General features: G+C 40.5%; 1 protein-coding gene and 1 long non-coding RNA gene across 5 annotated transcripts in view; one reads left to right on the forward strand and one right to left on the reverse strand.

Moving 5' to 3' along the window:
• LOC111243740 (serine/threonine-protein kinase PAK 1-like) overlaps window positions 1–14,377 on the reverse strand; it is a 55,989-nt gene that overhangs the window by 8,644 nt on the left and 32,968 nt on the right. For all 3 annotated transcript variants that reach the window (XM_022789744.2, XM_086981975.1, XM_086981974.1), the window contains exon 5: window positions 9,181–9,359. In XM_022789744.2, the coding sequence (XP_022645479.1) occupies window positions 9,181–9,359 (179 nt within the window). The remainder of the gene's footprint in view (window positions 1–9,180; window positions 9,360–14,377) is intronic.
• Window positions 1,837–8,641, forward strand: LOC147758056 (uncharacterized). 2 transcript variants are annotated; one of them, XR_015322494.1, is made up of 2 exons: window positions 1,837–2,329; window positions 7,456–8,641. It is a non-coding gene; the product is annotated as an uncharacterized LOC147758056 (long non-coding RNA). The 2 variants fall into 2 exon arrangements; XR_015322493.1 differs by having other exon boundaries at window positions 1,837–2,189.

Genomic DNA, 14,377 nt, shown 5'->3' on the forward strand with positions numbered 1-14,377 from the left:
GAAAGAATCGTTCCGCTCCATTCCGCCTGCTCCATAAAGAACAAAATAAACTGGAGGGCTAAGCAACCCGAGTACGCGCATCCCTCCGCCGCAGTGCGGTGTCGAAATCTCTAGCCATGCAGATTGCCATATGTTACTCCACTCCGAATAAAGGTCTGCCGAGCTTTCCTGGTCGTTTGCCAAAAGTGAAACTTACAAGACAGACACTGTGCGCCTGCCTCCGAACGGCGACAGGAAAACAAACTTCAAATCTTGCAAATCTGCTAAAAGATTAGGGGCCATCTGAACGGTTGGTGGCAGACGTGCATGGTACGTGGTTTTCCAAATGCGAGGACTAAGTAAGTAGCTGCAGTTGCGGAGGAACTCAATAAGAAGAAAGCAGGAAGACACCGCTGATAGCATCTGCTCATCTAATGTTCATACAGCCAAAACAACCAATTTGTGTTCGCTAAAGTTCAAGTGACTGGTCGGAGTGAAATTCCAGAACAATTCTTTCAAGGTTAGTCTATAGAGGGCGTACGGAATAATACTGTGAATGAAAAGTGCACACTATATACAGATGTTCCCTTCTATGGCTTTGAAAGCGAGTAGATCGTACCTTTACAAAGATCTTGATAAACAAATGGCAGCATAAAATTATGTGGTCTTTGGTACGTCAATAAAAGATGCTTAGTATTCTACAAATTTCACTGTGTGGCATAAAGACGAATGGTAAGAGAAATACTAAGTTAAAGGTATCCACTGTCACCGATTCAGTGTAAGGCTCAACGGAAATATATGCCGAGCACCGGAGATGGACACAATGAACAATTGTATTGCTTAAAAAGGGTCACAGATCCACCGGTCCTTAAAGATAGGGGAAATTACGTAAACAATGCTACACGCGTATTTTTGTTTTCACGTAGATATCTGACCTTGTGGAGGATTTCCACATGAGTGAATTCAGGTTTATAGAGAAAGCGACGTTGTGTTAAACTTTGGTTTTGGTTTACTTTACCATTTCGGTGCTACCAAGCTAGAACCTAGGCTGTCTTTAGGCAACAAGAGAGCTTTTACGTCTACAACCAACGATTCCAACAAAAAATATTGGTTACGGCAATAGGCATGCTAGCATAAAAGACAAAAGCTTTATCTTTGTTGGTTTCAGCATCAGTTCTTAAATGGTATTAGCAAGAGAGCAAATATCTAAAGAAAAAAAAAAACAATTGTCTATTTTCATTATTAATCGCCTAGCTATACTAGACCTGCAGGATCATCTTACAAAAATGTTACATACCATCCACACTAGTAACACTGGTGCGGCCACTCTAGATATTATGTGATTGTCCTGCACGAAAATGACATGTCGCCAATGTCCGAAATGTAACAGACGCGTTTTGCTGCTTGTTTGCTATTCCACTTATAATAAGACTTTCATTTTACTTCTGTTTTTCAACTATCTTTAGCATCCGCTCTGTTCGCCGTTCGTTCCGTTTGACTCTTTTTTTTTTTTCGGCTTGCCTCGAACTAAAACTTCCATACAGACGATAAAACTACTATTGTGAAAGACGGCGTCATTGCGTTGCACCGCTGTTAATGTGACTGCAGCTGCGGCAGCAACTGCTGCTGCTGCTGCTGCTGTCAGTACAAAGCTCAATCACCATGCCCATGCTCATATTTCACTCTGTGCTGACAGCCTGCCTAGGCGATGCCCCGTTTCTTTCACTGCCGATCGTTTTTTGTTCCAGGGTCGAACTAGTTTAAAGCTGATCGTGAAAGAACAGCGGCATGGAAATTCTGGCAGCACGTCAAGCAAGAGAGGCGTTATCACTCGACTAGCATCCACTCGGTGTACGATGGCGTTTACCGTCATTTTTGTTGCTATCCATCATAGCGTCACGTCAGACTATTAGTGTATGCATAACGTAGTACGAACTAGGGTGTTTTTTGTCGATCGTTGCTAGGGCACTTGATCGCGAACTGAACGGTTGCAATGGCGGCCATATAAAGTTTTATGATAGCTATAGCTAAAATGCTAAATGTGTAAAGTTAGCACGTCTAGCACCGCCGTTAGGCGTTCTATCAGACGGCTAACTTTCAGTACGAAACAAAGTGTCTATATGCCCGGATTTAAGCATCGGATTACCACGTGTCTACCAGCCAGACATGTTACTCACTTGGCCATAACGGAAACATGGATAGAATGCTAGGTAATTAGTACCTACAAGTTGCCAAGATTAATGGAAGAATTCAGCAAAAAAATTGTAAGCCAGAAAACGTTATCATTCTACTTTGATTTGGGTGTCTCTCGGAAGATTCTATAAAGTGAAACACGTGAAGGATACAAATCGTACGTATTTGAAAAATCCAAGGAGTCTATTCATTCATTTGTGGGAGACGTAACTTGATTATTGCTAGTTTTAGATTTTCCAACATGTTCTTGTTCTTGGCTTACATCAGAGTAACGATCGTAAACGAGCTTAGATGCAGTAGAAGCAATTCGTTAGTTAGCATTATGCCGCTTCTCAAATTTTCTGTTTTAGAGAAACGGTTTATCCAGACCCCGTTTTCTCAGCTGTTTTACAGCTTGTCCTGCAGATAGTCTGCTAGCCTTAGCTTTCTGCATTCGGAACATCACTTGACTGCTTAGTCCAACAGAACTTTCTGTTATCGCTTCGAAGAGACTGGCTCGGCCCATGAATGACTAGAGAGAGCAGACGGTTGGTCCCAGTCCCCATGTACAATAGCTATCCAGATTTGAACGACGAACGCATTGCCACAAGCAAGTTTAACGCATTTCAATGGATCGCCAGATAAAGGTCTAGTTTTTTACAGTGAAAATTTCTGCTGTTACCGGTTTTTTACGTTTGCCTGTCGGATCTAAAAGTTGCCGCCATTTTATTACTAGAAATCCATTTCTGCCGAAAGTGTCGCCATAGTACATTTATGCTCATCAGCATAATGTCTCATCTAACTCAGTATATCTCCCGTGTCGCAATAACATTTTTTTTTTTAAATTTCAATCTTGCAACGTCATACGGCCCTCCTGCTGAGACTAATGTTACTTTTCATTTCTCTCCATCTGCTTGATCTATAAATGTTTGATTTGGCCTAGTTTATTTGTAGGTAGTTCCACATTTCGAATAAAGATGGAACAACAAAGGCTGGCAAAGGAATTGTCGGCAGCATGTAGAAATATGTATATTTGTATGTAAACAAAAATTTATCCACGAACGACAAAAACCATTTCGGTAACGGCATTCGAACATATAATAGCGCTAAAAATAATAAATTCGACGTTGATGCGTTTGTAATTGCATATAAAACCATATGCTGTCATTCACGAACAAAAAAGAACCGAACGGCAATTGTAATAACCGATTCTTGCGCAAAGCTTGTTTTTACCGTTTGGTGGTAATAATAACAGTACACTTGATTTATAAATGACTGTTGTCAACAATACGCTATCAAAGAGAACTCGCTTCTATTGTCATCTGGAGAATGCATGTAGTATGTTAAGTGTGTATCTATTACAGAACAGAACCTTCATGGCTCAATGATACGCATTTATCGTCGACGTGTGACGTGGCTCATCATTACCTCCTAAGCACGTACTGCACTCTTGTCGACCAGTAGTGAATTTTTTTATCTCGATAATAATAGACGGCTGGAATACTATATTAATAATCTATCGTTCGTGCTGTATCGACTTAGCTTACTACGTTACCCAATTCAAATATAATGGATGATGATTACAAAAATGCCGTTGATGATGACCTAAAACGACGAATATGACAGATGTCTGGGACCTATAATCGTTTTTGCGTAAACTCGTACACTTTTATCATCACCCCTTGCGTACACTGACTCACCATCATTGCATATATAGAGCATCATGACATCACGGCTAGGAATAGCAAGTCCGGAACAATTGACTGATGCGACACCGTTTCAGTCACCGCCGTTGCCGGTAAAGTACTTAACAAATCAATAATGCAGCTCAACAAAGGATCGAAACTTGGACTCGTTATATTCAGTGACTGTGAGACGTGACGACAGCGTCGCGCGTGCTTGTTTGAGTTTGCGTTATTGCGGCTGTTATCTGTTGTAGCGTCTAATGTGGCGTACTTGTTGGGCTTTTACGCTACTAATGTACAAATGTGACATTGTTGTGTCCGGGATTCGTCGTTGACAGGCGCAGAGAATATACCTATACAATGGCTTCCGCAGAAGCACGTAGTACGACATGCCAATAGAAGCGAAACAAACTCCATACAGATCAGTAGGACAGGGATCTGTGCGTCGTTATCGTACAATTCTAACTTAGACAAAAAAAAAAAAGTTACTAAAGTTGTATTGTGCTTCCGCGATAAATGTTATATGAGAGATATCAAGCCTACAAGCAAAGGGTGCACGTTTGGGTGCAGTCGATAAAATTGTTCACGTTTTCATGGAGCTTTTTTCGCTTGGATAAGTATGTTGATTAGTATAGCTAAGGTTAGATGGCAAAAAGTAACCAAAGTCGATAATAAATGGTTGCTGATTTATATGCATATTTAAGATGTTTTAAAAAATGTCCGTTTCTCAAACAATGAAATACTGTGTAACGCTGAGCAGTAATTTTAATCTCTGCTCTAAATACGTGCAGGAACACACTGCTTCACTATAGCAGAATATTTTATCAAAAATAAATAAAAATCTATAATTGTAGTCCTATTTCTAACAACTAATTCTCTAGGCTTGACCTTTAACATAATTAATCTCAGCATTAATAATCCAAAACGAGGGATTGAACCATTTCTGTGGATTTTCCTAAGAAATCTTATATATATATATATATATATATATGCAAGGTCGTGCATTGAAAATGGGAGAAAATTTGGTAGATTATTTGTCGTATTGCTTCATCCGCTATTCCTGGTACTAGAAAAAAGGCATTTTTTTAGAGCAAAGCAACAAACTCGTCATGGGCAACAACAGTGTGGTGTTGTCAAAATTTAAGAAAAAATCAGCTATTACCCAATCCCTCCACACTGAAAAAACCTTCACCAAGGCTAATGATTTACGTTTTTTTTTCATATCGACAGTCTAAATTATTGCAGGGTTTCGCGCAGCTCTCAAAAAAGGCCTTTCAGGAAAACTCCTGACTTTTAGTATCTTTTTATACCTTTTGAACTTTTTGGCTGTTTTGGGACCCTGTATTTTTGTGAATTTTGGCTTGTTATATATTAAACAATTATGATTGCCAGAAATGACACTTTTAGAATATGCAGATATGCATTTCGTTAAGACATCTGTTTTTGTTCAGATTCAGTCTTAAAAATAAGGCACACAAATTTTTTAATTTAGACGTGCGACCTTATATGGTAAAACAAGGACGAAATATAAGGAACAGTGGCCAGAAAACACGGCAGGCAAACAATAAAGATTGAAATTTTAGGTGTTTACTGAGAGAACACATGAAACCCTCTTGAAAATTTATCCGATGAGACGGAGTAGCTGTGCGTTTACCCCATTTCTCCAGTCCGCTTACCTTATAAAGACGTATGCCTTTTAGGCCCTGCCTAATTATGGAGCTCTTTATAATCTCGTCTCCTTTAATCAGTTCCCCGCATCGTGCAGGATTTTATCCTGGCATTACGATTATTTGGGCGAGTATCATGACAGCCAGCCACGGACAAACAATGTCCGACATTTGATCATCTTAACAAATCTAAACGTTTATGGGTAGATTCGTAGCTCCGATGGCAGCAGTTAGACTTGTCGTAAATCAACAGTGTTTATCTGCTGAAGTACTCTGGAATTTATTATAATCTGATAAAAAGTATAAGCGTTCACGGTAGGTGTCTTATAAAACTATGCTAATTTAATTACTTTGAAACGGCAGTAGATAATAAGAAAAACTATTGTATATTATGGTTTAAGTACGTTAATGAAAAAAAAGGTGTAAAAAAACTCCTATGATCTAAGCAATCCCAGTACTTCTGCGAATAATTTATCGCCATATTAAACTTAACATGGTTTATCCACACAAAAAAACAAATTATAATTCTAGATATGTGTCGTGGCAGATTTATTTCCTGACGCATGACGGCAAACTGCGTCGGCACATGACGGCAAACTTCTCTACGTCATCACGTAGTGCCTTTCGTGTTCTAACGGGTTTTGTCCAAATAAAAAGTAATAATGTTTCTATCACTAAAGGGGTCAAAGTGGCGTAAATGTCTATAGACCGATTGTGACATTCTCAGGCGAACCAAACTGTAATGCTTGTGGAACAGCTGACGACAACAACCGCACCATTTACATATATATAGATATATATATATATATATATACATAGAGTGCTCGCTATCAAAGCAAAGCGTCTGTGCACACTAGTGTATTTATCTAGCTTTTACCACCAATAACGATACGATGGTAACAGTTATGATGATCCTAACAGCACTAATAAACAAAATGAAGTAGCAAAGCCGATATGTTCCGCACACCGAAACGCCTGTATATATGGGGTTTGTAGGGAAGCCGTTTACAAACGTCTGGCCGCCCTACTGTGGTCACTGGATTAGCAGGTGAGACTAATTAGAGAACGACACATCGTATTGGGGTACCATATGCTAAAAAACTGTAGTACATACGCGGAAACGTATATTGTGAGGAGCAGTTCTGGTCCAACGATGGCCGACAGACAGACAACCATTGATAATCTATATTCCTAAACCATCCAACAAAGAAATGTAGGAGAACGAGTTCCGACAATTTGCATTGTAGGAAAAAACTTGCTGTATTAACAGTATGCCATCTATTGGATCCTAGTCGCTTCTCAGTTAGGTATACAATGCATGGTAACATCATTTTTTGGACAAGACTTCCGCAACCCGCCGTTGGTTAGCAAATGCTAGTTTTGACAAAATGGTGCGAGCGAGATGTATTCCTACGAGCATCACAACAACCTACGTCGATTGTGAATTCGATATTACCAATGAGCATTACTAATTTCGTTCTTGCGCGATCAACACGCAAGGATATTGTGGCCAGCTTCATCATACCATGATAGTCAGTCAGATCAGTCATATCGTCAACATAGACGACTTGCTACGTAAACGAGCAATATTTTATCGACGATAGCTATATAAACGTTGTGTTGGCGATAAAATATTTTGGAATCAAAACGGCGGCATACCGCGTCAAACACACGAGTTTTTAAGGATCTGTATAGAGTAAGATAACAATAGTGAACAGAATCAATTGACACTATAACCCGCGTGTGGCCAGCAAATAGGTTATTTTGCCTACATAGGAAATAGGATTTGCCGCACCGTAATTCGTTATACTGCCCAAACAATTCTAATAATACCTATTATGTATAGAACAGTATCGCAGCAATTGAGACCGTTACCGCAAATATTAGGCTGTTATAAGTGAATCCAGTGGACTTTCAGATTGAATAACTTTTAAATTGTGTGCCCCTTGCAGGTGGATTTTAGCTGATAAATATTCCAGCCTTTTAGATTTAAATAAAAACCGGTTCACCGTCTACCGTCAACCGTCTACTTCAGAAGAAATGAGTTTAGACGGGAGAACACCTTTTAATCTCGAACGTCAACGCTTCATGGTCAAGTTTTCGTTTCGAAAGTGGTAAAAACATCAGGCAAGGCACGCTGTGCGAATGGTACAAACGTTTCAGGAACATGGGCTGAAATGTTGAAGGTTAACGAGGAGGTGACCAGATGTCGGAACTTTAGCGGCGTGAACGTATTGCCGCAATCGAGCAGGCTTTTCACGATAGCAGAGCTTAAAGTCTAAGGAGTTGTCAGCCAAAACTAGCAGCTCACACGTAACGTGTTATAGCCCAAAACACGGCAACTGAATAATAAATGGCTCTTCCGTTAATCGATTCCAGATCAATTGGAAATGTATGCGACGTATTCCAGGCGCAAAAAAATTCGCCTGGAGCATACTGTCACCATCGACGAGATTTGGCTCAGTCTTTATCGGCAGCCAGAGAGGGACCAGGCGTATGAGCGGCGGCGTTGTCCTATAGAGAAATCAAGTTCGATGGCAATGTTGAGTAAATTCGGTAGTATTCGCAACAGATATTGGGGGCATCTTCTATGTAGGATACTCGCCGAAAGTGAAACGATGAATGCAGCCCCCTATCTCGAGTTCCTCGAGAAAAAGAAATTGTTAGCACAGCAATAGAAAGCACGCCGTCTGGTTGCTTAATGACAATGCCAAATCTCATCGTCATGCTCAATTACTTCCTAAACTGAGCAAAGGAATATTTAACGTTTAATATTTAAGCAACTTATTCTCCCGATTTAACTTCGAGTGATTGCGGAGCTTTCCATGCCCTATAAAATGCAACCGGTGGGCAAGCATAACCTACTATCGATTTATTTTGGGAAGCCATAGATAGAGAGACCAAATACGAGAATATGGTACATGGCTGCTCAAAGGCTGCCCGAGTACTGACACAGTTATGTAAAAATATAGGCGAGTATCTATAAAAAAAATCATCATTTTAATTTAAACTTCAGATTCGTTTGTCACAGCCTAATATAGTAGAAATCAAGTTATTCTCTAGAGGTACGTTTGCTTACTAAGGAACGAATGCACATAGTTTTCAATAAAAATACCAGTGTTTGCAAAGCGATTTCAACTATATGATTTAAATTTATCATAATACTAATAGTTGTATGTGGGGCGTACGGATTCAGTTTTGATTTGCTCTCAATGATGCAGAAGCCAATTAATTCTATTCGTTTCAGGACGAAAGGGCCGTTGTTAAAAGCATACAAACAACTAGCCTGATATAACTTGCGTGGGTTGCCCAATTCTTTTTATGGAGATACCATATCGAAGGCTGGGTCACTTTATATACAGCACACCCTTTCCTCTTATGCGCTGTTCAAATAAGGAAAAATGTTCGTCTTCGGTAGATACACAAAACACTGCTTTAAACCGGCCTGGTTGTAGCCTTTGCGCTTTGAAGAAGTGATCAGATAATAACAACGGACAGCTAAACTAGCCTAACGAGAAGAAGAACGCAAAATACGACGCGATGCTCAGAAGCTTACGATAAAAAGCCGTGAAAATCGTACTGTTGTACCGAGTCAAATGTATCCATTCGGGCTTCGGATTTTGTTAATAATGTATTTACTGTGAACTGAAGTGGTAAACGAAGCAAAAACAACATACCCAGATCCGACTTTGGAAAGAAGCGTATATCGAGTTTCTGGATCTCCCTGATCAACGGCGTCTCGAAGTCTCTGAATCGCCTCTTCATCTGACATGGCCTGACGCTTCTTTGGTCGAAGCGTCGGTTTTGTTCGCTCGACTCCGCCCGTTACCGTCACGTTTACCTGGTTTTCATTTACCTTAAAAATAATATTTGAGCTATTCAACGAGTTCGTTCATATCGAGCACGGCATTTTGTACTGTGACTGGCTACAAATTCAACCTGTTTCCGATATCGATTCTTAGGTTTGATCCATCACAACTAAAATATTTCGTCTTAAGATTTTTGATTGCGTCTGAACTAACTAATCTAGATTGCTGTGCATTCAAATGAATCTTCATTCTGGATCTTATCGTGCATTTTATATAGAATCGTTATATATGACTTACTGTTGTTTTTCGAAACTATCAGTCGATCCGTGCGTTATGGAGCACCTATCCACCCAGATTACCTTAACAGCTTCATGAAAAATTTAAAAAAAAAAAAAAAAAACGACTGGCTCCATGGTTCGTTATGACTAGCATCGGTTTCGAGGGACAATGGATTCTCTTGAAGTCTTTATTATTTCATCCTCGAAATTTGTTGTTATAGGCCATTTTAGCCTAGCTAGGTCACATGAGCTTATCCTTCGCACAGGTATTGGCATAACTCGTTGTTCACTGCGCGAAATACGTTTTATTGTACGTCGTATAGACACTAGGCAGATTGCATTGACGCTAGACACATTACAGCATTAAATCCTGAAGCAAGACTTGTAATTAATGACAATTAAGAACAAATCAATAAATAATAGTTAGCAAGATCTGAGCAATAGTTACAAGTGCTACGGCCAGTAAAATTTCAATTTAGTAATGCTTGCATAATTGTTTTTCTCAATCATTGAACGGGCATGTTTGAAACAGTAAATCATCTCATCGCCTAATTTTATTTTTATGGCTTAATTTTGTCGCAATAATCATGGTGATGAAGATGGACGGACTGGTACAGCATTGATAGTATCTGCTAGGACTATTCGATAGAGTTCGCTACACATCTACTGGGTCAAAAAATGATCGAAAAATGGGTTTCGTTTCCATCGGTTCAGTTGGCGTTTTCAAGCTAGTTTCCGTCAGATCCAATCGGCATGTGTCACCATTTCTCAAATCTTGCTGAAACAGTTTTCTAGCTCAATCGTGGAAACATATTTCAGTCCTTGTTTTCGTTTATTTTGTCTCAAAGCCTTTTTCTCTCTCGAAGAAAACAGAAAAACTAGTACAATGAACCAAGTTTGGCGAATACGAGGTTTAGGGCACGCAGACATCTAGTCTCTGTTAAAGCATTTTACAGATAGCGCTGTGTGGGCCTGTACATAAAAACCGATACTTGTTCTTTCAGAACTGATACCGACTTCAGCGAACAACATTGCGCAAGCTTTTCGCTCCTTATTGATTTGGAATTGCTCGGGATGACTTCAAATGCGCTAGCTCTAGTAGTCAGACAAGACCGCACAAAAGAACTTAGCTTTTTATTCGGATCTTGCAGCTCTCTTCGATTTAAGACACACTCAGACGATTGGGTTTTGAGCCCCACGCCATATCCACAAAACTAGGTCTTGTTTGCTATGACCACGCAAGTCCATCTTATTTGTGATTGCGTTAAAGTTGTTGAGGGCTCCATATTTGTTTGAGATCAAAGTTCTGGTGCAGAACGTTCGCTTTAAGCCGTTTAGTCTCGAAATAAGCTCTAAGAATGGTCCGATATGGCTAGTGTACTAATCTTGCGCGAGCTTCCTGAGGATGATGTGGCGATTTCTTAGCACGGACTTGTTTGGTTTTTTCATGTTATCATCTATACCCGTTGCAGCAGGTTGCTCAAAGCGAGGTTTGTCTCCAGATATCTGCCGTCCATCGAGAAGCCGTTTGTACCATTTGTGCACTGGCTTAAAACTCACCTATAACCTGGTCAGCAGAAGTTCTCATATATATATATATATATACACTTCCATGCGTGTATCTGCATATATGTTTGCGTAGACATTTAGAGTCTCTCGGACTGCCACATTCTGCTGCCAATATATATCAGCGATCGATGGTGGCAGTAATTTTGTGATCAAAACATAACAGCAATAGCGTTCGTCTCTCTGGCCAACGATCCGCAATCTACGAGGCCATGGCACCCGGCGAAGGTTAAGAATATTGATAGTCCGAACGGTGTCATAGAAAAATTCCAGAGGATCTAAACCAGTTTTAAGATTGCCGGCTGGTCATGGTTAGCTTGAGTTAGCACAGCCATCGCCCAGCGCAGCTTCCATCCGTTCCCATAGCGCTGATGTTGTATTAATTTTGCTTTAGTGCATTTTCTCCCTCTTCCCCAGCCTCTCAATCTTTTCGACCCACGGCGACGCGGAGCTGACAAATACAACTGTATCGCACAGGAACGGTACGAAAGTTCACCGCAAATGACGCGGCAGTACCAACGAATAACATGATGGATATATGAGCATATCGCCGTCATCACCAACAGCGTGTTCCTGACATTATTATTATTACCATGAAGATTACGTGACACTCAAACGGAGGCGATGAGGAGGTTGTAGTGATGCGGCAGCAGCGTGTCAACATCCCGGAACCGCGACCAACAAAGAAGTGAAACTCTATGGAGACAAACAGGGTTTGCTGAGCCATTCATTGGTTGCTGACTGCTTGACGTCTGCTTTATGTCAGAAGGGATGCGTGTAGCAGGGACAATAAGCCACGAGGAAACATTCGCCAAGCTAGGGGAAAAAACGCACGGTAATATGCGCGACAATGTGCGGGTAATCATTTAAAACAACCTTATCCTGCAGTCCATAGCGTGAGCTTTTGGTAGATTGGCATATCTATTTATTGCTATTCGAAGAAGCTAAAACAGACGCAGATTGATATCGCACATTATTTAACGCGATTCCCTGACGCAGTCAACTCAACTCAAAAGTGTGTGTGTGTGTGTGTGTGTGTGTGTGTGCGTCGCTTTCGAGAAAAACACAATTTAATATTTCTCACGAGCAGTTAAAACAAGTGAAAAACAACAGTCCACCATTTATAAGACTTGTTCTAAATCGATACAAAATGCCCCAGGTATGTCCTGAACAGCTAGGAACTAACTGGCTGGTCCATGTAGATTAATCTCTGCATTCGTTCGTTCTCAATTTCTACGGAAACGAAAACCTTATGGTCACCCAAGCGGTACGCTCCTCTAAAAAGCTATCAGTTAATGTTACACGCTTCATGCCAAGACGTGACTAAAATAAACTTTAATCCGGCGTAATTCATCAAGTTCATTGAACCGCTAACTGTGAACGCTACTTTTTAGTTTATAAAAACCAGTACTATGACCGCCGGAAGATCCCGGTTCTTTTTTTGACCCATGTGGGATAAGTAATTCTTCTTGTAAATAAGAATATATAGATACAGATATTCACATTATGCAGGTTTGCTCATGTTTTCTAGTCAATTACAGCTGCCTTCAACAGAAGAATGGCAAAAGATTACCCTAAAGCTATACCCGTATAGACTCGAAGGTATTCGTTTATACGCCATAGTAAAAATGAACGAATTACTATCATTGATCGCTTCTACCCGTCACATCGCTACTAATCGAACAATTAGCGTTCGCTTATGTAACGCAAAGTCAGTCATTAATCTGTTAACTATCAATAATAACAGGCAACAAACAGTAGTAATGATAAAAATAACACAGCAGAGAAATGCCTGGGCCTCTGAACCACGTATGCAACACTCCTCTCGTTGCTTTCACAGTTGTAGTATGAACATAGTTTAATCCGGTAAACGAGGTGCAAGCATCGACTCTTTACACAGTTTCCACTTTCTGCCATAGCGTCGCCCGCAAAGGTCCTGGGCATCTTGACTGCTGCTGCTCCAGCGTCCATAAGCCCAAATTCGATGACGCTTATTATGGCCAGTCCCCTTTAGCCATCTAGACCTCTCAGACCTCCAACTCGCAGCGAGTGGCAGAAAACGCACACATGAACAAAAGTATATTAATGTATAATAAGTGCGTCTGTCTCTCTGTGGTTGCGCCTGAAGGCACCGACGACAAATCGCTTTCGGCAGTTGTCACAGTGGGCAAAGCTCGCCCGCCTCTTACGTTCAGGCAACGACCAACGCGAATGGTAAATCGTAAAACTAACGTGGTACCAATTAAATAAACAGCTTGCGATAAAGCGAACGATGAAAATGTATGATCCGACACCTTCAAGAATTTTTCCTCTCGTGCAAACATCGAAACAATGAGTTGACTTTAGCGACAAACAGCGAACCTATAAACATCTGTTAAGGAATAGGACACCTGAAAAAAGGAATTATAAAGAACGCGATGATGATTCAATACTGACCTTGTGATTAAAGGAGACACTGAGGTCTAGTTTGACTTTAAAAACCACATCAGTTCTTATTGTGCTACAGATCCAAGTAGCATAATGTCAATCGCATATAAAGCTGTCTTTAAATTAGGACGGGACAAACACTGAAAAAATAGCTATTTAATCCTTAAGCTGGTTACGTACCCTTTAGTCAAAACAATGAATTTATACTCGGATTGATTACATTCAATCGCCAAAACGGCTGTTCATTTTTAGCAGGAAGAGAAGTTCGTTCTACACACGAGTGTATCAGATCTTTCTATGCTTTTCGACTACATAACATCTTGCTATTCAAGCAGCGAAACATCTGCTCCCGGATGGCTTATGTGTTGATTTTCTTCAGTTCTTTTTTTCAACTGAGTTCCCATTGCTGGAAATTTTAGACACATCGCAGCTCTCCTACCAAACTTTCCTGATAAGGCAAGCGTGACACAAGGCACATATCTTTCGCCACGACCATGCACGATCGAGAAGTGAAGTTTGGGAAGGATACGGCGACCCAATTACTTGTCAACGACCGTAACTGGGATTTATGGCTAGTCCCTATCAGAGGATGTTTACGCCTAGTCACACTGCCTGTATATGCTGTACAGTAAAGCTGCGGTGCCTCGGGACCACGAAAGAGTTCTTGCGCCTGACCACAGAGAACTACCTCTCCGTTATTTCAAAAAACTTCCAAATCCTGTTATGCGCCATTATGTACCTACTAATTTCTGTATAGTGGTGCTTCAGAGATACTTCTAGCAAAAGACAGTCAC

This window comes from Varroa destructor, unplaced genomic scaffold (genome assembly GCF_002443255.2).
Source record: "Varroa destructor unplaced genomic scaffold, Vdes_3.0 BEIS01000002.1, whole genome shotgun sequence".
Classification (NCBI taxonomy): Eukaryota; Metazoa; Arthropoda; class Arachnida; order Mesostigmata; family Varroidae; genus Varroa; species Varroa destructor.